Here is a 23,744-nt window from a genome sequence, read left to right as displayed (position 1 = left end):
ATATATATATATATATATATACCTATATTCGAAATATATTCGAATTTGCGAGTTTATTGAAAAAAATTCAAATCAATAGTGCCTCCACCAATTATATAAACATATATAAGCAGTATCTCGAAAAGTCGAATGCCGCCAAATCAGATGTTCAAATAACGATTTGTGGGTGGCAACCGTGATTCATATCGTTTGATGTATACGTTCAGTGAGATCTTTTTTATATTATGCATGTCATAAATTTTTATACGATCATTATATACTTATCGCCGTATTATCAACGAAAATTAGCCAAATTTGGTATTGTCAATTTCGGAACGATGAAAAGATGTTTCGAAATCTGAGATTGATCTTCGGCAAAATTCAACAAAATCCGGCAAGATCTTTCCATTTAAGCGTACAGCGGTATTTGCAAAGTCTGAGGGAACCCTCTCAACCGTTGAAGCGATGTCCAAAATGGGTTTGCGTGGAAGATGCAGTAAAAATCATAAATTCAGGTACTTATTACAGCTGTATTATAGTTTAATAGACTAATAGTTAAATTTTCTGTATTTTTTATTGAAAAAATATAATTGTTTTATAAATTTTTTAATTAATTGAAATTCAGAAAAAAAAGAATTAAGAATATAATATTTTTAACTTAATTAATATTCATAATATGACATATAATATGTCAGATATATCAGGAAATTTCAAAAAACAGAATAATTTTTTCATTAAATATTTAGCAGATGTAAATCATTATTATGAGTGTGTGTATATTACTGCAAAGCAGATTCTCTTTACCAAATATTTTTCTTTCCAGAACATTTAGTTTTCATACAAGGTGGTACGGCCACGCCGATGGAGCTCGTGCGCGCCATGACCGAGCACGGGGTATGCAACAATTTGCGCGGCGTCAGACTGGTGCATATGAGTCTCGAGGGAGATACACCGTTTGTTAATCCCGAGTTTGAGAGTACGATATTTGCGAAATAGTCGCAATCTATATTCATAACACGATATTCGGTGATGAAAAATAATAGTCTCTGGCGATGTTATATTAAAGAGCACTTCAGGTCCATCAGCCTGTACGTGGGTACTAATATCAGGGAAGCGGTGAATGACGGACGAGCGGACTGCATCCCGGTATTCCTGCACGAGGTACCGAGGTTGTTCTACGAGAAGAGAATCGTGCCCGACATCGCGCTGATCCACGTGAGCATGCCGGACGCACGTGGATTCTGTTCGCTCGGTGTGGGCGCGGATTGCACCCGCGCCGCGATTTGCACCGCCAAAGTTCTCATCGGTATTGAATCATTAATCATAATAACGATGATAATTTTAAGATATGATAACAAGATGAAAAATACGTTATCCTGATCCACCTGTTCGTCAGCGAGAATTCTGAAAGCGTTAATTAATAAAATAATTATAAACATAATAATAATTCTACGTATAATTGCAATATTAAATTATTAATTTTCTTCTTTTTCAGCGCAAGTAAACGAGCACATGCCAAGGTGCTTTGGCGACACAGTGATCCACTCTAGTCATTTTGACTGGGCAGTGAGATATGATTGTCCTTTACCTTGTGTGGTTTGTCCACCGCCTAACGATCTTGAACTCGAAATTGGCAAGATCATTGCGCAGCGTTTGATCGAGGATGGAGCAACGTTGCAGCTCGGTATAGGTAATATTCCCGACGCGTTACTCTGTGCTTTGGTCAATCACAAGGATCTGGGAATACACTCGGAGATTCTTTGCGATGCGATGGTCGATCTCGTCGAGCACGGCAACATCACGAACAAATGCAAGACTAAGCATAGAGGACGTATGGTCGGTTCTTTTGGCATCGGCACAAAACGATTATACGATTTTCTGCATAACAACCCATTTGTCGGTACTTATGACAATAAACTTAATCTTGATTGAAACAAGACGCTCCTACATTATTTTTCACTTGAAATTATATCGTATCGATTGCTAGAAATGCTAGCGATCAATTATGTGAACGATCCTCGGATAATCTCGATGCAGCCAAAAATGACGTCTATTAATTCTTGTATTGAGATGGATCTTACCGGCCAGGTGTGCTCGGACAGTTTAGGCTGTAAGATATATTCCGGCTTCGGCGGCCAGTTGGATTTTCTTCGAGGTGCGGCGATTAGTCAGGATGGTCGTGGAAAGGCTATCATCGCGTTCCCCTCAGTCAACAGCAAGGGAGAGAGTAAAATACAACCAGTGCTTAAACTCGGTAAGATCAAAATCAGATTTGATTACAAACTATCGCTGCGAATTAAGTTTATTTTAGTATATAATTTAAGTAATTATTAATTATTTGATAAAATTGTAATATATATCTTAAAGATATTTATGGATATATTATAGGAGCTGGTGTGGTGGTTACGAGAGCTCACGTGCATTACATAGTCACAGAACACGGAGTAGCGGATCTTTTCGGTAAAACCTTACAACAAAGGGCGAATGCATTGATTCAAATTGCGCATCCCGATCATAGAGAATGTCTCGAGAAGTCCGCGTTTGACCGTTTGAAATCTAATCCAACAAAATATCTTTAACATATTTTGTGTGATATGTAAATATATTTCAAATTATGTGATAGTTTAAGTTTTATATTATGTACGAGAGAGAGGCAGAAATTTCTTTAAGTACATGTATTTTAATTTAAATTTGGATCACTAAATTAATGCCACATAAATATTCTGCGTCCAAAATTAAAGATATTTTAAATATATATTTATTGATTAAATATATATTTATTGATTAAATATATATATATATATATATATATATATATATATATATATATATTCATCATTATTTTTACATTAAACGAGCTAAGATAGTATTATCTTTGAAACATAACAAACATTTTAATTAAATTAAGTGAAAATTAAGTATTAAGTAAATTTATGGAAAAATCATAAATATATTTTGCTGAAAAGACTTGTGATGTTGTGTTATAAATTTTATTCTTTAATATATAAATGAATTTTTGTTCAGAAGTTCATTAAAAATATACATATTGCAATCATAGAAATGTTCATGCTATATGTTAAATGATTGCAATATCAATCTAGCCAGTTTAAATATTATTACTTATTTACAAGAAATAAACTAAACATGTTAGAAATCTATACCTTCCGGCAGAGTTCCCTCTTTTCTTCTCTTCTCAACGTTCTCATAATACTCCGAGAAATCTACATAAGGCTTGATTCTGGCATTTCGGTCTGTTATTCTGGCACCAGGCTGATACATGTCCGACGTCGTTGATGTCTCAGTCGTCGATGTGTTAAAGTTATCATCGGTGATGCCGGTGCTAGTACTTGAGAGATCCTCGTCCGGTATACTGATCGGCGCGGTCTGTACTACGGGATTGAATCTGACAGACTGATTGGTGGGACTCTTCAGGGCATGCGACAGTGGAAAGTTAAAGTTTCGCACCAGGAGAGTTATGTCGTCACGTTTACTGGTGATCATGGTGTTTTGCGTGTTACTCATATTCACATCATGATGGATTCTCACAACTTTGTCGACCACCGCCTGGGCGACGCCGGTTAAAGTTGATTGTACTCGAAACTAAAACAAGCAAAAAGAAAAAGATTTTGTGAAAACTCTTCCATCTAATATTATTTAGGCCAGAGTATACCTGTTCGACGGCTATCAAAGCTAATTCCTTGTTGACTTGATCGGTACCGGTCGCTTCCTCTAACGATTTGTACAGGCCGCGTGACATGAGCAATAGAAATCTGCAGGAATCGTCCAGCTCAATACTACCATGAATCTCCGGTTCGGCAATAATCGGTTCCGCCACAGAAGCTGCTAACTCTTCAAACTCTCTGTATCCTCCCTTGACAAGATAGTTGCCAAGGCAGCGCGTGTTCTCCTGATTTCCAAGATGAGAACCTAAGATATAATTAATTCCTATTAATTGGAATAGCTTTTAAACATGTTAAATGTCGGCGAATGAGATATACCTTGCCTGATTGATTCAGTGTCCAAGCCTAGTTGCGATAATCTCAAAAGCTCGTCTTCGTTCCTCAAATCATGATCCACGCTTAATTGTATGACTCGTAAAACTTGATTGCTGTCTGTTTTGCACAATAGTGCCCTGCTATCACCCACATTCGCGACATACAGTTTTCCTCTATAAACTAAGGCAACCACAGCGCTGGTTCCAGATGACAGTTCGCAATTTATCGCATTTAGCTTGTCAACCTAAAAGAAAAAAAATATATTATATGCATTTAGAAAGAAAAATATAGTTGTATAATTTTAAATATTATGCAACTAACCAAGTCTGGAAATTTTTGATAGGTCTCATAAGAATTAAGTCCATCAGGTATGTCAAACTGTAGACTAGCCCGTTCCGCTAACAAATCACCAATTGATTCCAGATATCCTTTTTCAACTGCTATAAATGCCTGTCTATAAAATAAATACTTCTCATGTAGATACCTTATAATTGTAACTGCAATTTATACATATAACTGTGATATATTTAGCATTTTTGTATAATTAATAGTATTTAAATTGCTTCAACATAAAATATTACATAAAATTTACATCAAATCTGTTTTTTATCTTATGTTACATTAATAGGATTCTTACCGAAGAACTTCCTTCACTTCCTCATCACTTGATTTACCATTCAATTGCCCAAGTAAGATTTCTGCAGCCACTCTTTGCATAGCAAAATTGGCTGCTTTAGTGCCTTCATGACCATCAAATACCGCATAAAGAAATGTAGTGTCGTCATATCTGCAATGAAAACTGCGATCCTCAAATGGATGCTCCTCTTGTCGATATCCATCTTCTCGATAAATCTGATTAGTAGAAAAGCCTACTCCTGAAATATCATTAAATCTCAACATTTCTTTTATATTAAATTTTCGTGTCATTATAATTTAATATACATATTTATCAATTTATAATAAATTTTTAATGTTGTGAAGTGTCAAACACAAAATTTATTAACAAATACCTTATTTTTGAAAAACTAATTATTATTGCAATTTATTCAATTAACAAGTGTTCTTTATATATATTATATATTATTTTTCAAAAAATTAATTGTGTCAATATTTCTGAATATCAATTCTAGATCATCATTATCAAAATAATAAACTATAAAATATACCAGATTGTTTGCAGACTGGCAAATCATCCGTCCAATTATATTGACTATCCTGAAAGAGCATCGAAGCTGGACGTTCTATTCCTGCAGACATTATTTTTCTTACTTCAATTTGTAATTAACAAAACTTGATAGACAAATTATTTAGCATGGTCTTGAAAACATCGAACGAATTGAAGCAGTGAAAACTTGTCTAAAGATATATATATATATATATATATATATATATATATATATATATATATATATATATATATATGGTGTGAGTAGCGCGAGAGAAGTGACAAGCTTCTTTTTCTACGAATTTTCGCAGATTTTTGTCCTGTAAAAGACACAGATTTCCACGCTGACAGGAAATGGATAAACAATAAGAAGAGTTGCAGACAATATCTAATATTCGACTACATTCGGTGGAGACAATCCATGGATGCTCCAATGGATAACAACAAAGTTTCAATAAAGGTTAGTTAACCTAAATACATTTTGTCATTTCAAACTTATTTTTTCGTAATATATTCTATCTCTTTTTAATATTCATATATATATATATATATATATATTTTTTTTTTGTGATATCCAAGTATATTCGTACTTATATCGAGCAATTATTATTCCTCATGCAGAGATATAGAAGGGAGGAAAGAGAGGGCAGCCCTCATACAGATGATGATAATTATGTGCCATACGTATCTGTCAAACATCGTAAAAAGCAATTGCTCGCAAAATTGGGTAAACTCGGAGAATTAAAAGAGGAAGGTACCAATGTTGGAAAGAGTAGTAGCGAGAATGAAAAGGAAGATGCTGATAATGATGATGGGCAAGTTTGGGGGAGAAAATCCAACATCTCTCTTCTTGATCAGCATACGGAATTGAAAAAATTGGCTGAAGGTATGAAATCTTCTATGAATAAAATCCATACAAACAAAGATGTAGTTTAATCTAATTTTTAAAAAATTGTTTATGTAAAATTCTTATTTTGTAATATTTTAGCCAAGAAGGAAAGTGCTATGGAAAAGCAATTGAAAGAGGAAGAGAAAATTCTAGAAAGTGTTGCTGAGAATAAAGCTTTAATGGGTGTGGCTGAATTGGCCAAGGGTATTCAATACAAAGATCCTATCAAAACTAATTGGCAACCACCAAGAGTAATACTCAGCTTTGGAGAGGCACGTCATGAAAGAGTACGAAGGAAGCTTAGGATACTTGTAGAGGGTGATGAAGTGCCACCACCTTTGAAGACTTTTAAGGAAATGAAATTTCACAAAGGCATCTTGTATGGATTGGAACAAAAAGGCATTATCAAGCCAACTCCAATTCAAGTACAAGGAATACCTACAGTGTTAGTTTTCATATTTTAATTTATTTGTTTACAATGATATTGATATTGTTATATCGATGAGTTTTATAATATATTGAACAAAAAGTACAAATATTATATAATTACAGATTGTCTGGTCGTGACATGATCGGTATAGCTTCCACTGGTAGTGGTAAAACTTTGGTGTTTGTTTTACCTATCATTGAATTTTGTCTAGAACAAGAAATCGATATGCCATTCATTAAGAAAGAAGGACCTTACGGTAAATATTTATAATAGTAAATAGGTAGAATATTTAATTGGCATATATATATATATATATGCGTGCGTGCGTGCGTGCGTGCGTGCGTGCGTGCGTGCGTGCGTGCGTGCGTGCGTGCGTGCGTGCGTGCGTGCGTGCGTGCGTGCGTTCGTGCGTGCGTGCGTGTGTGCGTGTGCGTGTGCGTGTGCGTGTGCGCGCGCGTGTGTGTGTGTGTGTGTGTGTGTGTGTGTACACACATATATATCTCTAATACTCTGTATATGTATATATTATAAATATTAATATTAATGATTTTCGATATATTCATAGGCTTGATAATATGTCCTTCGAGAGAATTAGCTAAGCAAACCTATGACATAATTCGACACTATACTAATAGCTTAAGGCATGTAAATTGCCCGGAAATACGCTGCTGCCTGGCAATCGGAGGTGTACCAGTTTCGGAATCATTGGCTATAATCAACAAGTTAATATTTTTTATCATTATTTCATTTTCGATCATATTTCTAATATATATATATATATATATATATATATATATATATATATATATATATATATATATTACCTAAATTTATAACATAAATGTTATATTTATAGAGGCGTGCACATAATGGTAGCGACACCAGGACGACTGATGGATATGTTACATAAAAAGATGGTTACTTTAAGCGTATGCCGTTATCTTTGCATGGACGAGGCAGATCGCATGATAGATATGGGATTTGAGGAGGATGTGCGAACGATATTTTCATTTTTCAGAGTAATTATTATTTATTTCTATATTTATGCGACGCACAAAAAATATCAAGTATTTTTATTTATTAAAATAATAAAAATTGCCTATTATATTACATGTTACAGGGTCAGAGGCAAACGTTATTATTTTCTGCTACTATGCCAAAAAGAATTCAAAATTTTGCTCGTTCAGCATTGGTAAAACCCGTGACAATAAATGTCGGTCGTGCTGGTGCTGCATCGATGAACGTGATACAAGAAGTAGAATATGTTAAACAAGAGGCTAAAATTGTTTACCTTTTGGAATGCCTTCAAAAGACTGCGCCGCCAGTTTTAATATTTGCAGAGAAGAAGCGTGATGTAGACGCTATCCACGAATATCTGCTTATTAAAGGAGTGGAAGCTGTCGCGATACATGGAGGAATAGGTATAGTTTTAGACATATTTCGCGAGTAAAGAATATTTTTTAAAACTATAGCATGGTAATTTAAGATCATTGACCCTATTAAATATATAAACATTCATAGTTTTATACATAATGCAATATAATTTTATGTTGAAAAAAAAATTACAAATAAACTATATTACTATTTCAAAGAATATTTAAATATTGCTAAATGTATCATCTATTTTTTATTAAAAGATCAGGAAGAAAGATCACGTTCGGTGGAAGCGTTTCGTGCGGGTCGAAAAGATGTGCTTGTCGCGACAGATGTCGCATCAAAAGGTCTTGATTTTGCCGATATACAACACGTTATTAATTATGATATGCCGGATGACGTAGAAAATTATGGTAATATATCGTGATAAGCAAAATTATGATATCAGATAAGAAATGTGAGATAAATATTTAATGTATTACATACTTTTAGTGCACAGGATAGGACGAACCGGTCGTTCTGGACGTACCGGTATAGCGACAACTTTTATTAATAAAGCGAACGATGAGTCGGTATTGCTTGACCTTAAACATCTGCTGATGGAAGCAAAGCAGAAAGTACCGCCCTTCTTGTTAGAACTTTGCTCGGAAAATGAAAAATACTTGAATCTAGGAGGTAAGATAAATCGGCAATTTACCTATCTTTTAATTAATATTTGTTTCCTCTTGCTATTCGCTGTTCATATTCTCATAAACTTCTAATATCCGTTTTGTTTTATTATTGCAGATGAACGCGGTTGCAGTTATTGTGGCGGGCTTGGACACAGGATCACAGAATGTCCGAAACTCGAAGCTGTACAGAACAAACAAGCGTCCAATATCGGACGTCGCGATTATCTGGCCAGCAATGCTGCTGATTATTAAACAGCATGTTTTAACTAAAATAATTTTTACATGTTCATTCATTAAAATAAAATAAAATAAATGTACATATAAAAATCCATTTTTTACGATAATAAATGTATTGTAGTTAGAATAATCAAAGAGAGAATAAAAAATATATTTAAAAAATTAAAATAAATTTTTCAATTAAAAATTATAAATTTTCAATCACTATAATAATTTTATTTACTATAAAAATAGAAAAAAAGGATTTCCACGCTAACTTCAAACATTCGTTCATTTCGACTAGAGAGATGCATCATGCAAAAGCGAAACAAAAGCTACCGCATCTGTCACCAGTAACTTTTTCGCATAAATCCTTCAGGCCCGACATAATTCAAAATTTCTGTTAAACATGACAAATTAATCTACCCGGCCTTAATCAAGTGCCGGGCGTAATGTCCAGAATGGGCTATTAACACCGCAAGTTTTTGAAACATGAAGAAGTACTGGATTTATTATTCGAGCGCCAAAGAAAATCGTCGCGATCGGAAGAGTTTATTCTTCACAGATTTTAGAAAATATATTCTTAATAGGTACTTTACAGTCTCATTTATTTTAACTCATTACTTTTATCTTACAGTTATTTATTTCAACTTATCTTTTGGGAACATTAAGCTATTTGAAAAGTTTCAGTGCAAAGTGTCGTAGGCTTTAATCATCGTTTGTATTGTTAATATATGTGAATATTAAGCATTGAATTTTCTACCGTGTTGTTGATGTAACATCCAGTTACTTTGTAATCACTAAGTGACAAAAAATTATTGTTATCCATATATGCTTTTATAGAGAACAAAAATTCTTTAGTTAAGGAATGTTCCATTAAGCATCTCGCGCCGATGATAGTTAATGGAGAAAAATGTAGCGTTTGTAATATTATATTTTTATTGTAAAATAAAATTTTAATACAATTTTAATAGAATTAAAAATAGTTACGTATTAATTTTATCGAATGAAGAATTACCTGATATCGACGACGATCGACGATGGCGAGCCGGCCGCGAATCACAAAGACTGAGGCATTACGGCGGGCGAGGAGTGCCGCTTTGCTGAAGGAACTTGAACGGAAGCAGGAAGCGAGAAGACAGCCAGAATCTATCATAGAACCTGGCAGAAGACGCAGATATACCCCGGCTGAACCAAAGAAGGTTGAGTTTACCAAACCAGCCATGACGAAGGCGATGATAGCACGGGTAAAACAGGCGGAGAAGTTCAAACAGGAGTATGAGCGTAAGCGTGAAGAAGCAATACCGATACGAAGGGTACCAAAAAGGACACCCGCGCCAATTGGTGGTGATCCTAGGTAAACTTTCAAAATTAGCAATTTTTGCGCCGTTATTTTTGATACTTTAAATATTCTATATTTTTTATATTATTTATACCTGCACAGGTTTGGTAGAGAGAGGATAGCACCTGCAAGACGGGCTCCGACGCCGTCTCCGCCGGTGTCGCCTGTCAGGCCGGTGAGGAGGCCGCTGGAGAGGAGAGTCGCGCCGGAGAGACGGGCACCGGAACCAATTCCGGAAAGAACCAGAGAACTGGCAATGTCCATGAATGCTCAAGTGATCCAAGCCGAACCGGTTGGCGAGGGTCCGATCGACAGTGTTGTGATACCGCCGAGGTCGCTGAACGAGAAACGCACCACTATCGTCAGCATCCCGCAACCACCTCCGACTGGTGTTGAGGCACCGATATCCGAAGTGGCAAACCGCTCAATTAGAGCGATTAGGTGACTTTATTTTCACAGAATTGAAAAGTTTTTGGTCCATCTTTATTTTTTTAGTTTTAACACAAAGCTGAAAAAAATGTTAAATATGTAAAAGAATTTACTTTGATATTTAGTTTCAAGATTTGCTAAAGAATCAATGTTACACACTTTTTAGTTAGTCCAATAGAAAATAAGCATCTTTGCTAAATCTTTGATTAGAATATTGAGAATTTTTTTTATTTCTTGTAGAAAATATACAATCCTTATAATTTTTTTTTAAATTTACCTATTTCGTGTTTAAATTAATAATGTAATACATTAATGGAGAATATTGTTTGATAGCGAAAGCCTTGACGAGCAAGATGCAGCAGAAGTGGCTACGGTCCATGGCAAGTTGGAAGACTTGCAACAAGCGAGACGGGACTTTGTAATGGCAGTGGCACATGTTGGTGGTAACGCTGTGCAACTTGAGGAGGAGAAACCTAAATACATATACAGGTTAAAATATTATGAAAAAGAGAAAAAATAAAAAATTACAATTTTACATATTGAAACATGCAATTAATAAAGTTATATTGCCTAATTTCTTAAATAAATATGTAAAATTAAATCAATTCAAACTTTGACATAAATCAGTAATTTTCGATCGAACTTTAATCAAATTTTGAAAAACAAATTAAAATAAAATAAAAATATAAATTAAATAGAAAAAATCTAGAATAAAAATAATTGATGTTAAAGAATTTTCTTCACTTATAATAACAATATACAATATGCAAATTAATGTATAAAAAAGGAAAGAAAGAGAAATTTTTTAAATATGTTTCACTGCTTTTCTGGATAGTAAGAGAGTTAGCTTATATTTAAAATATTTAATGCAGAGTCCCCGACATTGAAAGCGAAATGTTCCGCATCGAGTACGGTCGAGAACACCCAAGTGTCGTGGCGGCTCGCGAGTTCGCCCAAAGAAGCATGGCCGGCATCAGGGCGCGCGAGGCAGCTCGTAGGGCTGAACAAGAGTTCGAGAGACTAGCTAGGAAGCCGATACCGGAAGATCTGCCCTTTGAGGTGCCGTTCGAAGAGGAGTTCTTACGTGAAGGCGACATATCATGGGAGGAGGAAGCGGACATACCAGTTGTCTCCAGGATAAAACCTACCATGCGTGACATACCGAGGCGCGAAGTGCCTTTCAGATATCCCACATTTGACCCGGAGGAGCTCGAAAGGTTCTTCGATATAGAACGATATCCACCGAGTCCTCCACGCGGACCGCCACCCGGTCGCGAGCATCTCCCGCCAGATCTCTGGGAGCTGGAAGATCCTTGGGCCACGTGCGGAGTCTGCCCGCAAGAGGACATATCTGATCTCATCCGTTTCGAAAGTCCTGATCTCATCCGTTTCGAAAGCCCTGATCTTATCCGTTTTGAAAGTCCTTAATCCTTCGGCCCGTATCTTCGTCTGTAAATTGAATTGTGGACATATTTCTTTTTCTAAGATTATAAGATTATACGAAAGAAGAGAATGCTGCGGTCAAACAAATTAGAAGAGATCTTTTATTGCGGATATATCATATTCTATTGGAACAATTTTTGTACAGAAACGCAAAAGAGAAAAGATCTAATAAAAAAACAGCATTTGCAAAAGCGCGAGAAATTCATCATCCTCCTTATCCTTTCTTTACATGTTACTTCTTCACATCATATGTAATATTTTATCATTAAAATCAGTACAATATATTTAAATACAATATTGATATTTTTAAATATTACATACTGTCTTTCGCGCAAAATTTAACTTATTTTTTGTAAGTAAATTTTATTTTTTTATTCCATTATTTCTCAGCTTCAAAAAATACATTTGAGCACCAGGAATGCTTCAAATTGATAGACATTTGAAAACAGAAGAAAAAGAGACAATCATTGTAAAGCTAGAATATCAGCGCACATTTTTACCGTTATTATTTTTATCTTTAATTTTTCTGCTGCATATCGAACTATACTTATTACTAAGACAGTCTCTATAAAAATGTCCAGCAAATTTGTTATTTCAAAGACGGGAAAAGTAACGGTTCATTTTGACAGGTAGATACACGCTCTATCATCGGGGAAATAATACATTATTGAAACTGATGCCTGACAACCTGTAATTTTCTCGCGACGCGGCTCATATGACGAAGAACAGGAGAGCATATGCGTGACACGTATCATTATGTGGCGGACTTTCGACCGGGAAATAAAGTTTTATCATGCTAGTGAACTTTTTGCGAGAGTACAATATAAATCGGTTATTATTGTCAAGCACGGGTCTTTGGCCGTTTCAAAATAGACTCGTGAGAAATTCATTGCTGACTTTTTGTCTTTTGCTCGAAATAAGTTATTTTCCGTTCGAGGTAATGTGATCGACATTTTAATCTGAAATTTTTTGTGTTTATTAGTTTAAATTCTTTTCACATTGAAATATTGTCTATTATTATACGCATATATAAATTATATTATCACGTGTATTTCAATAATCATTAAATCATTTACCACTTACTATTTCATTAAAATATTCTATCGCATAAACTCATAAAATATTCTCACAATATATTTTATCACGCTTCATTTAATTAATCAAATAGAATAATGAAAAATAATTTTTTTTATATATAATTGATCATGTAACAATTTTATGTATTATAACATTTTATGGATATAATATTATATATATATAGATATTATTATTATACGATCATTGGGATGACGGGCAAATAATTTTTGAAGGCTGCTATCAAATTGTTATCTCGAGCGCTTTCCTTGTGAGAATGGCAAATGAGATTTTGTACCACGACAAGGTATGACATTATTAGGATAAATCGTAATTTTTAAATTAAAAAAAAATATTTTTTTATATTTAATAAATTAAATTGGTTTCTTATTTTTGTTATGATTAGTTTCGACAATTATACGAGACCATTGATGAGCATTGGAACATATTTACAAGCGATACAGAAGTTCAAGTTTTGAAAAATTACTCTATGATATCGCGACAATTTACGAAATATTATTCGAGTGAGTATAACGTGTTCCGCTATTATATAATAGTATTCCTTGAGCAATGTATTATTATCTGCTGATAGAAAATTTAATAATGTAATATTAAAAATTTCATGATCTTAGTGAAGAATTAAGTTGTTTGGGAAGATATTTGATACTGAGACTGACACATAGTAGAAGATAAATAATATTTAACAAAATTATTGACACATATCTCGTTCTAGTTTTGTACGAAAATGATGATAGTTTCTCTTGGAAATTGATGTTATTAAAGAATAACGAATTTCTTTTATGATATTACAGTATTAATGTATGTCATGATGTCGGGATTTATAATAATACCGTTAACACCGATATTTTTGGATATTGTGTTGCCTCTTAACGAGTCACGTCCGCGATTCCTCGCGATTGAAGTTGAATTCAGAGTAGATAAAGATGAGTATTTCTTACCAATTTTCTGTTACACCACCGCTATAATTGTAGTGGGTACGAGTATTATGGTGAGTGTTGACGCGATGCTGATCGCATGCACCGCTCATGCTTGTAGCTTATTTGCAGCTATTGGGTAGGTATACAGCAAATATAAATATAAATACAAATTACGAATATTATACGTATATATATATATATATATATATATATATATATATATATATATATACGTATAATATTCGTAATTTGTAGTAAGGAAATTGAAAGTAAAGTTTTGAAAATTAATAATAAAAAAGTCGGAAAATATGGATATCACATGATATTTGATATGTCAAGTGAGGAAATAGTATATCGAGAATACATAAAGTGTTTAAAGAAACATCAACTTGCTATAAAGTAAGCAGTTTTGACATTAAATTTTAATTATGTCATTTTTCATTTTTATGTTTCTTCTTTTTATATCTTATAAATTAGATGCATAAAATAATGTATCTGTCTAACATATCTTATTGTTAGTAATAATATTAATATTTGTATTTAGAAGCTAAGTTGCTAATATTATCTTTAACTTTTAGGTTTGTCGATATACTAGATTCCTCGAATCAAGGACTTTCATTAATGTTATTAGTGTTGATTGTTGGAACTTTAAGTCTTATTGGAATTCGAGTAAGCATTAAACTTATTCATATGAGAGATTTCATGGAATAAATAAATGTCATACAAAAAAAATAAATTATATAAGCTGGGTTTTTTCATATTTCTTACTTTTTGGGAATTAACTTGTCTATTCTTGTCTGCTATTTACATTTATAATTTAATATACGGTTAATATACGGTTTAATATACGGTTTCTTTTATTGAACTTTATTGAACTAAACTAATTTTGTTTTGTTCATAAATAAGTCATATAAAAATCCGATTCGTTCGATAGGGATGCATTTTGATTAAATTAATCTTCCAATGCTAATAAAAGCTGCAAATTAATAATCTTAAATAATATCTTACTAATTTTAATTTTGAGATAAAATTAGCGTTTTTAACAAAAAACGTATTTATATTTTTGGATAATTAGATAATATTTTTAATATGTTATAGATCGTTTATGTATTAGATCAATTGGAAGAAATAGTAAGATTCATGTTTATAATCATGGGAACATTGTTGATTCTGCTGATTCTGTGTTATTCCGGTCAGAGATTAATGGATGAAAGCCAGAATATATTTTTTCAAGCGTAATAATTATTTTTTATCTTAATATATATAGATGCATCCAAATTTTTTTTTAGAACAGAAAATTAAACAATTATGTCAGTAGTATAGGTGTCACTATGGTGAGACAGGAATGTCCCCCCTTTTCCCCCTTGGCGCCAGCCCCCCGCTGTGATCCCTTCCCCCCCTGTCCCCCCTGGGTAGGTACCTGAGAAAAAAAGAGTGGGGACTCGTGGACGTCCACGAGGCGATTTTTTAATTTTAAAATTTTTTTAAGAGTGGGGGGAGTCGTGGACGTGCACGAGGCAGTTTTTTTTATTTTTTCCTGGGCTGGAAATACTCGGGCTGGAACCTGGGTCCTCTGCTTTTCTGATCGGGGTCCTAGTGCGGTGGGCTAACTGAAATCTTACAAGAGTGAGAGTTAGATGGGGCATTTAAGCGAAGAGTAGGTCTCTCCGGCCCGGCGACCGAGCGCTCCGATTGGTTTGTCCTATAGTGGCCGGCTGTTTGATTGATTCCGACGAGCTGGAAAAACGAGAGAGAAAATAGAGTGAGAGAGAGAGAGAGAGAGAGAGAGAGAGAAAGTCGACAAGATGTCCGTCGTGTCAGCAGCCGGTAAAATATCGAGCGCCGAAGACAGCAGAGATGTCCCATTGCATTCCCCTCCTCCTCCTTCTCCCCAGCCCTGTGGAAAATCGAAAAATATCGCATGACATATGGCATCTCTCGCCTTCGTCCGTCCTTACGGAAAAACTTCGAACCGCAGCGAGCGCGTCGCCCGTGTCTCTCCTTCTTGCTGAAAAAAGAAAAATCGTCTAGTGCGGAATTATCAGATATCAAGGTATACAAACGAAATACGAAGCGTTTATGATCGGACATGATTGTCCGCGCCGGTCGAATCATGCAACGCAGGTAGACGCGATGTCGTCATCGGAGGCGATGCGCTATCGGAGATTGAAAGAGTTATGGCGCCGCAGAGTTTAGGAAGGAAAGAAGGAAGGAGAGAAAAGGAAAAAATTGAACGTTTTCAGGTAATATTTAAGATAAATAACATTTTTATTTACGCTACAGAAATGTTTTGTACAATTTTCTTACAGCTAAATATAATATTTATAGTATTTACAAAAAGATGTTAACTCTTAATGGACGGAAAATATGGGAATTTGCAAGTTATTATATACATCGATAAAAGTGTGAGAATCGAGAAGAATCGAATATGAGAAATTATTTATCTATTATATATCCGTATGGCAGTGAACACCAAGAGCTATGGCGCCGCAGAGTTTAGGATGGAAAGAAGGAAGGAGAGAAGAGGAAAAAATTGAACGTTTTCAGTTAATATTTAAGATTAATAAATAATACAAGTTCAAACTTGTTCAGTAATCTAAAACTATTTGTTAAGTAATCACACGAAAAAAATATCTAGAAACTTCTAGAAAAGATTAGATAGGATACAAGGAAAAATTTTTCTACAGGACGTAAATACAGTTGTAATAAGTTATAAAGCGTAAATAAAATTTATCACCCGTAGAATAAATTTTTATATAGTAAAAAATTTTTATTATAAAATTTTATTTTACATAACTTTGTTTCTTCTACGAAAATATAAAAAATTTTTTGTGACAAAGTCATTACTGAAGCAGCAGCATAACAAAAATGCCTGTACAATAAAATTAAAATAAAAAATAACACCTGTAAATAACGTAATTAAAAATTATCTCTTTGTTCATATAATTGTTTCAAAGAAAGTGCGATTTTTCAACGCTTTTTGATTTTTCTGAAAGCTCTTCTATGAGAGAAACAGAGAGGTCTTTCAGAAGTGACTATTCATGGGCGTTTCTTTTTTCGAAAAAGAGGGGATATGCGTTTAAATAAATTCTTCGAGACAGGCTAGAAAAAATTATTTCCAAGTCCTCCAGCGTTTGAATCTGCGTGTACTACCGTGTAAAAAGCGTCATTGTATATTATTCGTGAAAATATATATATATATTGCAAGAATACGATTCTAAAAATGGCGGAGCTTAAAAATATATTACGCAAGTGTATAATTATAGGAGCGAATTTGTCACCCTCGATAAACAGTGAACGATATTTATCCTCATTGTCGGATGAATCGCCGGAAATTAATTACGCGGTTTTCCGATCTTTCGCGTGTGCCTGCTCGGACACTGTACTAGCAGCATTGTACAAGTTAGGTTATTTTAACGATTTCGACGAACTGTTACATATCGCGGGTGAAATAGTGGAAATGCGCGAGGCGTTTAATCATGAGGAGGAAGATGCAGGAGGGCTTATAAGCTTCCTGTTAGCGCAACATCGTGGAAATCGTTTAACAGGTGAGCAATATGTTTTATTACTTACTATAGTACAATTGTAACGTAAACGAATATATAAGATGATGATAAAATTTTCAAATTTATCATAACTTATAGGACGGAACACTCAAGCGAGTACAAGCGTGCAAGAGACTCCCTCTACGATGCAGAAACGTAAGGCCGAAGAAGAGCTTGAAGCGGAGTCTTCGTGTAAGTTATTTAAAAAATAAAATATTAATTTTCAAAGGCGTTTTAACAAGAATAATCACAAAATTTAAAGAAAAATAAAAATAATTTAGGTATAATTTTTATTTTATTTATAATTAATTATTTCTTTTGCTTCGACAGTGCAGAGAGGCGGTGGTAGTAGAAAGAAAAAAATACCGGCCGCAGAACATGTGACGCAGACTCGAAATAATGAGGAAAGAAGCGAAGAAAACGAATCAGAAAATCGTGTCGCTAATCCCTCAGCGGTGGAGATTGAAGAGGAGGAAGAAGCAGAGATACCGCACCAACGACAACAGCAACAACCGGTTGGCAATAATTTTAGTTACATTAATTTATTAGCGGAAAATACGAGACAATTTAGGAGATTCGGAATAATGGGGAGAGAAGCGAGTTTCGCGATACGTCCGTTACATGACGATACAAATATTTACAGAGCATTAGAAAATGCATTTCGTGAAATTCACGCGTATGTGCTAAATACATGTCAACCAGGCGATTATGTTGGGCTGTCCTTTCATTCGTCAAATTTAGCTCATGGACCCGCGGGTATATCGTTTCGCCTTGCGCGTGACTTAACATACGAGGATATTTGGAGAGTCGTAAGTTCGATAGCGCAGAGTGCCGGAGATCTCGATATCGCGGAACGTTTCGATATTCGTGTTTTCAATGTCTCGCTTCCTTCGGGTCGTGGTCGCGTTAAATTAACTCGCGAGGACGTTGCAAAGCGCTCAATAATAACAATTAATAATACGGACGATTTATGTTTTCTACGTTCACTCGTAGTAGCTCGAGTTTATTGTGAACGTGGTAATTTACGCACGGGCAAATTGCATGAAAAATGGAATAATATAAGACATCCTCATTCTCCGCTTCAGCGTGAGCTAGCAATGCAATTAACTAGGAATGCCGGTGTTACAATAACTAATGAGGGTTGCGGAATTGTAGAAATCGAACGCTTTCAACGCTATCTTGCAGTTGATAACATCGCGATTGTAGTTTACAATTTCGCTACTTTCGCTCGTGGGGCGAAACCTATGTACGACGGTATCGCGACACTCGCTTCACTCGAACGTGAACCCACGCTACGTCTAAATGTAATGTATTACGAACGTTTACGACATTATAATCCTATTGTAAATTTAAATGCCTCGGCGGGTTGTCGAAATTATTGCGAACCATGCAATATAGGCTATCGGAACGATAAAACGGGTCATCGTTGTCCGAGTAAATGTCCGCGTTGTTTCATTCTGCCATCGTGTAAACAGTCAGATGTGGAAATTATAAAATGCAACGCGTGTAAACGTGCATTTTTCGGTAAGGAGTGCTTCGAACGTCATCGTAGCGTAAAATCATACGACGGTAAATCATCCGTTAGTATTTGCAATGTCGTACGATTTTGCGACGGATGTGGCCGTATCGTTAAATTTAGCATGAAACACGAATGCGGTATTTCTTACTGCAAATTATGCCAGTCGCCAAAGCCGGAGAATCACTTATGCTACATGCAACCTCTTCGGCACATTGATGATTCCTCTAACGAACCGTCAACTTCGTCATCGACAACGGCAACGCTACCGTGCAAGAAGGAACGCGTAGCATTCGTGTTTTATGATTTTGAAACACGGCAGGATGAGACGCTCGAAGGTACAACTACCGTAAAGAAGCACATCCCCACTCTTTGCGTAGCGCAGCAAATTTGCGAGGCGTGCGCGAAAGAAAATAATTTATCCGTGCGGTGTCGTTGGTGCGGGGTGCGAGAGTTCGTATTTTGTCACGATCCGGTAAAACAGTTTGTCGATTTTGCAACGCGAACGACGAAATATTTTAAGCAAATCATCAGTACAGCGCAAAAGCGTTTGACGCACAATTTATTTTAAAATATATTGTCGAAAATCGTAATAACCTAGAGCCTAAATTAATATTAAGCGGCACAAAGATCGTCGTATTAACGGTAGGACATACGAAATTCATCGACAGTGTAAATTATATGCCGATGCGTTTATCCGATTTACCGAAAGCTTTCGGATTGCAGAATACGGCGGATAAAGGCATTTTTCCACATTTATTTAATACTGTCGAAAACCAATCGTATGTCGGACCCTTACCGGACTTACATTATTATTCTCCGGAATCGATGAAAACAAAAGAGCGCGAACGCTTTCTTGCATGGCATGCCGATATGCGTCAAAAAAACATCGTGTTTGATTTCCAACGCGAAATCATTCGCTATTGTCGTACCGACGTTGATATTCTTCGACAAGCATGCATGGCGTTTAGAAAAATTTTTATCGAACGTGGAAATGTGTGTCCGTTCGAGGAATGCACAACTATTGCTTCGACATGCATGACTGTTTTTCGAAAAAACTTTTTGCACTCGAATACGATAGGCGTCATTCCGGCAGGTGGATACAGAAAAGCAAATAATCATTCGCGTAAAGCTCTACAGTGGTTGATATGGATGGAGCGCGAGCTCGGACATTCTATAAATCACGCAAGGCGCTCGCGTGAATATCGTACAATCGACGGCACGCTGGTCGATGGATATTATGAAACGTCTGATACGACAGGAACGACGCAAAGGCATGTACTGCAATTTCACGGATGTTTTTGGCATGGATGCCCGTCTTGCTTTTCTTTGAATCGCGACAGACCGATTTCATCATCGGACTGTAAAGATACAGTCGACTCACGTTACGAGCGAACTCTCGCTATCTCGTGGAGACTGCGTCAACGGAAATACTCTGTAATGGAAAAGTGGGAATGTTCTTTCGATCACGATATGCGAGATAATCGTGAAATGCGCGAATATCTCGACAATCACCCGCTGGTGGAAACATCTCCGCTCGATCCGCGCGATGCATTTTTCGGTGGACGCACGGGTAATATCGTGACGCGATATGAAGTTACAGGTATGGAAAAAATACGTTACGTGGACGTATGTTCCTTGTACCCTTATGTTTTGAAAACTGGCGCTTTCCCGATCGGTCATCCCGATATTTATGTCGGCGATGAATGTTCCGCATTAATCGGGAAGGCACCGAATTATAATTTTAATACATTGGAGGGGTTCATACGTTGTAGAGTACTCGCTCCGCGTAATCTATTTCATCCCGTACTCCCATATCGCGTGAAGGGAAAATTACTTTTTGCATTGTGTCGCAGTTGCTGTGAAACCTTTTCGCAAACGACTTGCACACACGACAATGCAGATGAGCGCGAATTCGAGGGTACATGGGTGTCCTGCGAATTACGCAAGGCCGTTGAAAAAGGTTATCTCGTGACGGCGGTAAGCGAGATTTGGCAATACAAAGTCAGTCGATTCGATCACACGACGCGTCAAGGAGGATTATTCACCGGATATATAAATACATTCTTGCAACTTAAGCAAGAGGCCAGCGGATGGCCGAGTGAATGCGGGGAAAACGATGATGATGCTAAGAACAATATTTGCGGGAATATGAAAAGACCGAAGGTATTGTTCTCGATAAGCGTAACATCGTGCGAAATCCCGGCTTACGTTCTGTCGCGAAGCTATGCTTAAATTCTTTTTGGGGGAAATTCGGTCAACGTTCCAATTTGACTAATACGGAAGTCGTGAGATCGCCGCAACGTTTTATAACTTTGCTGACGAGCGCCGAGCATGAAATATCCGATATATTACCCGTGAACGACGAAGTAATATATGTTTCATGGCGACTGCGACAAGAAGCAGTTGTTTCCTCCTCGTTAACTAACGTCGCGATAGCGGCATATACGACAGCACAAGCTCATTTAACATTATACTCTTATTTAGAGCGATTAGAACGTCGTGTTTTGTATTATGATACAGATTCATGTATCTACGTAAGCAGCGGCGATCCGAACGAATATGAGCCACGTACAGGAAATTTTTTAGGCGATATGACCGACGAGCTCGAGAGCTATGGTAGCGGCAGTTATATCGAAGCGTTCGTATCCGGCGGTCCGAAATTTTATGCTTATATCGTACGTACGCCAGACGGACGAACGCACGAAGCGTGTAAAGTTAAAGGTATTACTTTAAATTATGAAAACTCACAGCTTGTTAATTTCAATAGTATTAGGGATTTATTATTAGCTAAAGAGACAGAAAATGAGGAGAACGATGAAAAAGCCGAAACTTCGATAAATTTACGCTTCAGAGCAATACGACGTACCGCGTTCCACGAGTTGGTAACGCGGGATGAAACCAAAGTATGTGAGCCTGTATTATTAAAACGTAGATTTATTAATAGTCGGTGTTCACTGCCATACGGATATATAATAGATGAATAATTTCTCATATTCGATTCTTCTCGATTCTCACACTTTTATCGATGTATATAATAACTTGCGAATTCCCATATTTTCCGTCCATTAAGAGTTAACATCTTTTTGTAAATACTATAAATATTATATTTAGCTGTAAGAAAATTGTACAAAACATTTCTGTAGCGTAAATAAAAATGTTATTTATCTTAAATATTACCTGAAAACGTTCAATTTTTTCCTTTTCTCTTCTTCCTTCTTTCCTTCCTAGACTCTGCGGCGCCATAGCTCTTTCAATCTCCGATAGCGCATCGCCTCCGATGACGACATCGCGTCTACCTGCGTTGCATGACTCGACCGGCGCGGACAATCATGTCCGATCATAAACGCTTCGTATTTCGTTTGTATACCTTGATATCTGATAATTCCGCACTAGGTGATTTTTCTTTTTTCAGCAAGAAGGAGAGACACGGGCGACGCGCTCGCTGCGGTTCGAAGTTTTTCCGTAAGGACGGACGAAGGCGAGAGATGCCATATGTCATGCGATATTTTTCGATTTTCCACAGGGCTGGGGAGAAGGAGGAGGAGGAGGGAAATGCAATGGGACATCTCTGCTGTCTTCGGCGCCCGATATTTTACCGGCTGCTGACACCTCGGACATCTTGTCGACTTTCTCTCTCTCTCACTCTATTTTCTCTCTCGTTTTTCCAGCTCGTCGGAACCAATCAAACAGCCGGCCACTATAGGACAAACCAATCGGAGCGCTCGGTCCCCGGGTCGGAGAGACCTACTCTTCGCTTAAATGCCACATCTAACTCTCACTCTTGTAAGATTTCAGTTAGCCCACCGCACTAGGACCCCGACCAGAAAAGCAGAGGACCCTGGTTCCAGCCCTAGTATTTCCAGCCCAGGAAAAAATAAAAAATAAAAAAACTGCCTCGTGCACGTCCACGACTCCCCCCACTCTTAAAAAAATTTTAAAATTAAAAAATCGCCTCGTGGACGTCCACGAGTCCCCACTCTTTTTTTCTCAGGTACCTACCCAGGGGGACAGGGGGGGAAGGGATCACAGCGGGGGGCTGGCGCCAAGGGGGAAAAGGGGGGACATTCCTGTCTCACCATAGTGACACCTATACTACTTATGTCTCAGATATAAAACTGAATTGAATTAATATTGATTAAATATTTTTATTAAATTGTAATTTAAAAATATAATTGATATAAAAATCATTTTTAACTTAGGATTTACCTTAATTTTTGAAAAAATTTATTTGTAAAAAATTTTCTTATATTTATCTTATTGCATTTTGATGCAACTGATTAAAAATTGTCCGCTTAGATATAAAAAAATTTTATTGAAACCTCATCTAAAATTGATTATGAAACTTATGTTTATAGATATGCGGCAAAATGGTATGACTTCTCGCCTAGACTAAAATCTCTACTGATTATAATTCTTTACAGAAGCAATGTATCGTGCGGATTAAAGGCAGGTAATATAGTTCCACTATCGACAGCGACTTTCGCGGCGGTAAGTACTGTAAAATTGTAAATTTATTTGCAGCACTTAGTGCAATATTTATTTCTTATTTTACAAATTGTCTATATATAAAACAATTTACCCTTGTATTTGTACCCAATGTATTTGATTTAAGGTGGTACGGATGAGTGTATCCTATTTCACAGCGTTTTTATCCTTTAAAGATTGACTATCGAAATTTCAGTTATTTCACCGATATGTCTTCGCATGATCTTATTGTCAATAAAATATAATAAAG

General features: G+C 36.0%; 6 protein-coding genes across 12 annotated transcripts; 5 read left to right on the top strand and 1 right to left on the bottom strand.

The window, feature by feature from the left end:
* The first annotated feature begins 28 nt into the window (after positions 1 to 28).
* On the top strand, positions 29 to 2,731 carry LOC126850436 (4-hydroxybutyrate coenzyme A transferase-like). Its single transcript, XM_050593439.1, is given in 5 exon segments — positions 29 to 494; positions 803 to 955; positions 1,046 to 1,285; positions 1,475 to 2,233; positions 2,368 to 2,731. Coding segments are annotated over 5 exon segments (1,512 nt in total). The 5' UTR covers positions 29 to 325; the 3' UTR covers positions 2,559 to 2,731.
* Positions 2,090 to 5,778, bottom strand: LOC126850425 (TGF-beta-activated kinase 1 and MAP3K7-binding protein 1-like). 7 transcript variants are annotated; one of them, XR_007687543.1, is made up of 8 exons: positions 5,141 to 5,364; positions 4,612 to 4,849; positions 4,296 to 4,428; positions 3,978 to 4,218; positions 3,650 to 3,906; positions 3,445 to 3,579; positions 3,141 to 3,368; positions 2,090 to 2,229 (listed from the first exon to the last, which is right to left on the bottom strand). XR_007687543.1 is itself a non-coding variant. In XM_050593412.1 (8 exons), the coding sequence occupies exons 2-8, from the start codon at positions 5,199 to 5,201 to the stop codon at positions 2,492 to 2,494; spliced, it is 1,413 nt and encodes a 470-aa protein (XP_050449369.1). In that variant the 5' UTR covers positions 5,202 to 5,221; positions 5,730 to 5,778; the 3' UTR covers positions 2,442 to 2,491. The 7 variants fall into 7 exon arrangements, 6 of the variants coding, with proteins under 6 accessions (XP_050449370.1, XP_050449368.1, XP_050449369.1 ...); XM_050593412.1 differs by lacking the exon at positions 2,090 to 2,229 and adding exons at positions 2,442 to 2,535; positions 5,730 to 5,778 and having other exon boundaries at positions 3,141 to 3,579; positions 5,141 to 5,221; XM_050593414.1 differs by lacking the exon at positions 2,090 to 2,229 and adding an exon at positions 2,442 to 2,535 and having other exon boundaries at positions 3,141 to 3,363.
* Positions 5,384 to 8,934, top strand: LOC126850418 (ATP-dependent RNA helicase abstrakt). Its single transcript, XM_050593398.1, has 10 exons — positions 5,384 to 5,599; positions 5,761 to 6,025; positions 6,128 to 6,473; positions 6,581 to 6,714; positions 7,024 to 7,180; positions 7,315 to 7,477; positions 7,579 to 7,879; positions 8,096 to 8,245; positions 8,325 to 8,507; positions 8,619 to 8,934. The coding sequence occupies exons 1-10, from the start codon at positions 5,561 to 5,563 to the stop codon at positions 8,753 to 8,755; spliced, it is 1,875 nt and encodes a 624-aa protein (XP_050449355.1). The 5' UTR covers positions 5,384 to 5,560; the 3' UTR covers positions 8,756 to 8,934.
* An 825-nt stretch (positions 8,935 to 9,759) lies between these two features.
* On the top strand, positions 9,760 to 12,105 carry LOC126850427 (uncharacterized). Its single transcript, XM_050593424.1, has 4 exons — positions 9,760 to 10,076; positions 10,164 to 10,502; positions 10,824 to 10,979; positions 11,363 to 12,105. Exons 1-4 carry the CDS (start codon positions 9,760 to 9,762, stop codon positions 11,916 to 11,918), a joined length of 1,368 nt encoding a protein of 455 aa, XP_050449381.1. The 3' UTR covers positions 11,919 to 12,105.
* Positions 12,106 to 12,726: 621 nt separating this feature from the next.
* LOC126850430 (odorant receptor Or2-like) lies at positions 12,727 to 23,675 on the top strand. Its single transcript, XM_050593430.1, has 9 exons — positions 12,727 to 12,870; positions 13,195 to 13,314; positions 13,414 to 13,531; positions 13,820 to 14,081; positions 14,201 to 14,344; positions 14,524 to 14,614; positions 15,044 to 15,180; positions 23,365 to 23,497; positions 23,622 to 23,675. The coding sequence occupies exons 1-9, from the start codon at positions 12,727 to 12,729 to the stop codon at positions 23,673 to 23,675; spliced, it is 1,203 nt and encodes a 400-aa protein (XP_050449387.1).
* LOC126850435 (uncharacterized) lies at positions 16,762 to 18,185 on the top strand. Its single transcript, XM_050593438.1, has 2 exons — positions 16,762 to 17,493; positions 17,590 to 18,185. The coding sequence occupies exons 1-2, from the start codon at positions 17,169 to 17,171 to the stop codon at positions 17,700 to 17,702; spliced, it is 438 nt and encodes a 145-aa protein (XP_050449395.1). The 5' UTR covers positions 16,762 to 17,168; the 3' UTR covers positions 17,703 to 18,185.
* Positions 23,676 to 23,744: the final 69 nt, after the last annotated feature.

The sequence above is a fragment of the Cataglyphis hispanica genome, chromosome 6, assembly GCF_021464435.1.
Source record: "Cataglyphis hispanica isolate Lineage 1 chromosome 6, ULB_Chis1_1.0, whole genome shotgun sequence".
NCBI classification, from domain to species: domain Eukaryota; kingdom Metazoa; phylum Arthropoda; class Insecta; order Hymenoptera; family Formicidae; genus Cataglyphis; species Cataglyphis hispanica.
This window is presented reverse-complemented; position numbering and strand designations above follow the sequence as displayed.

What these genes read in the sequence shown, in the direction of transcription:
- LOC126850430 (XM_050593430.1), top strand. Translation starts at nt 12,727, where the DNA reads ATGCTAGTGAACTTTTTGCGAGAGTACAATATAAATCGGTTATTATTG. An exon ending in AGATTTTGTACCACGACAAG is followed by an intron (nt 13,315 to 13,413) that starts GTATGACATTAT and finishes TGTTATGATTAG; the next exon opens with TTTCGACAATTATACGAGAC. An exon ending in CAGAATATATTTTTTCAAGC is followed by an intron (nt 15,181 to 23,364) that starts GTAATAATTATT and finishes TTATGTTTATAG; the next exon opens with ATATGCGGCAAAATGGTATG.
- LOC126850425 (XM_050593410.1), bottom strand. Translation starts at nt 5,231, where the DNA reads ATGTCTGCAGGAATAGAACGTCCAGCTTCGATGCTCTTTCAGGATAGT. An exon ending in ATCAAAAATTTCCAGACTTG is followed by an intron (nt 4,219 to 4,295) that starts GTTAGTTGCATA and finishes TTTTTCTTTTAG; the next exon opens with GTTGACAAGCTAAATGCGAT. An exon ending in CACTGAATCAATCAGGCAAG is followed by an intron (nt 3,907 to 3,977) that starts GTATATCTCATT and finishes ATTATATCTTAG; the next exon opens with GTTCTCATCTTGGAAATCAG.
- LOC126850418 (XM_050593398.1), top strand. Translation starts at nt 5,561, where the DNA reads ATGGATGCTCCAATGGATAACAACAAAGTTTCAATAAAG. An exon ending in ATTGAAAAAATTGGCTGAAG is followed by an intron (nt 6,026 to 6,127) that starts GTATGAAATCTT and finishes GTAATATTTTAG; the next exon opens with CCAAGAAGGAAAGTGCTATG. An exon ending in GGATGACGTAGAAAATTATG is followed by an intron (nt 8,246 to 8,324) that starts GTAATATATCGT and finishes ACATACTTTTAG; the next exon opens with TGCACAGGATAGGACGAACC.
- LOC126850427 (XM_050593424.1), top strand. Translation starts at nt 9,760, where the DNA reads ATGGCGAGCCGGCCGCGAATCACAAAGACTGAGGCATTACGGCGGGCG. An exon ending in CGCTCAATTAGAGCGATTAG is followed by an intron (nt 10,503 to 10,823) that starts GTGACTTTATTT and finishes ATTGTTTGATAG; the next exon opens with CGAAAGCCTTGACGAGCAAG. An exon ending in AAACCTAAATACATATACAG is followed by an intron (nt 10,980 to 11,362) that starts GTTAAAATATTA and finishes TATTTAATGCAG; the next exon opens with AGTCCCCGACATTGAAAGCG.
- LOC126850435 (XM_050593438.1), top strand. Translation starts at nt 17,169, where the DNA reads ATGGCGGAGCTTAAAAATATATTACGCAAGTGTATAATTATAGGAGCG. An exon ending in TCGTGGAAATCGTTTAACAG is followed by an intron (nt 17,494 to 17,589) that starts GTGAGCAATATG and finishes CATAACTTATAG; the next exon opens with GACGGAACACTCAAGCGAGT.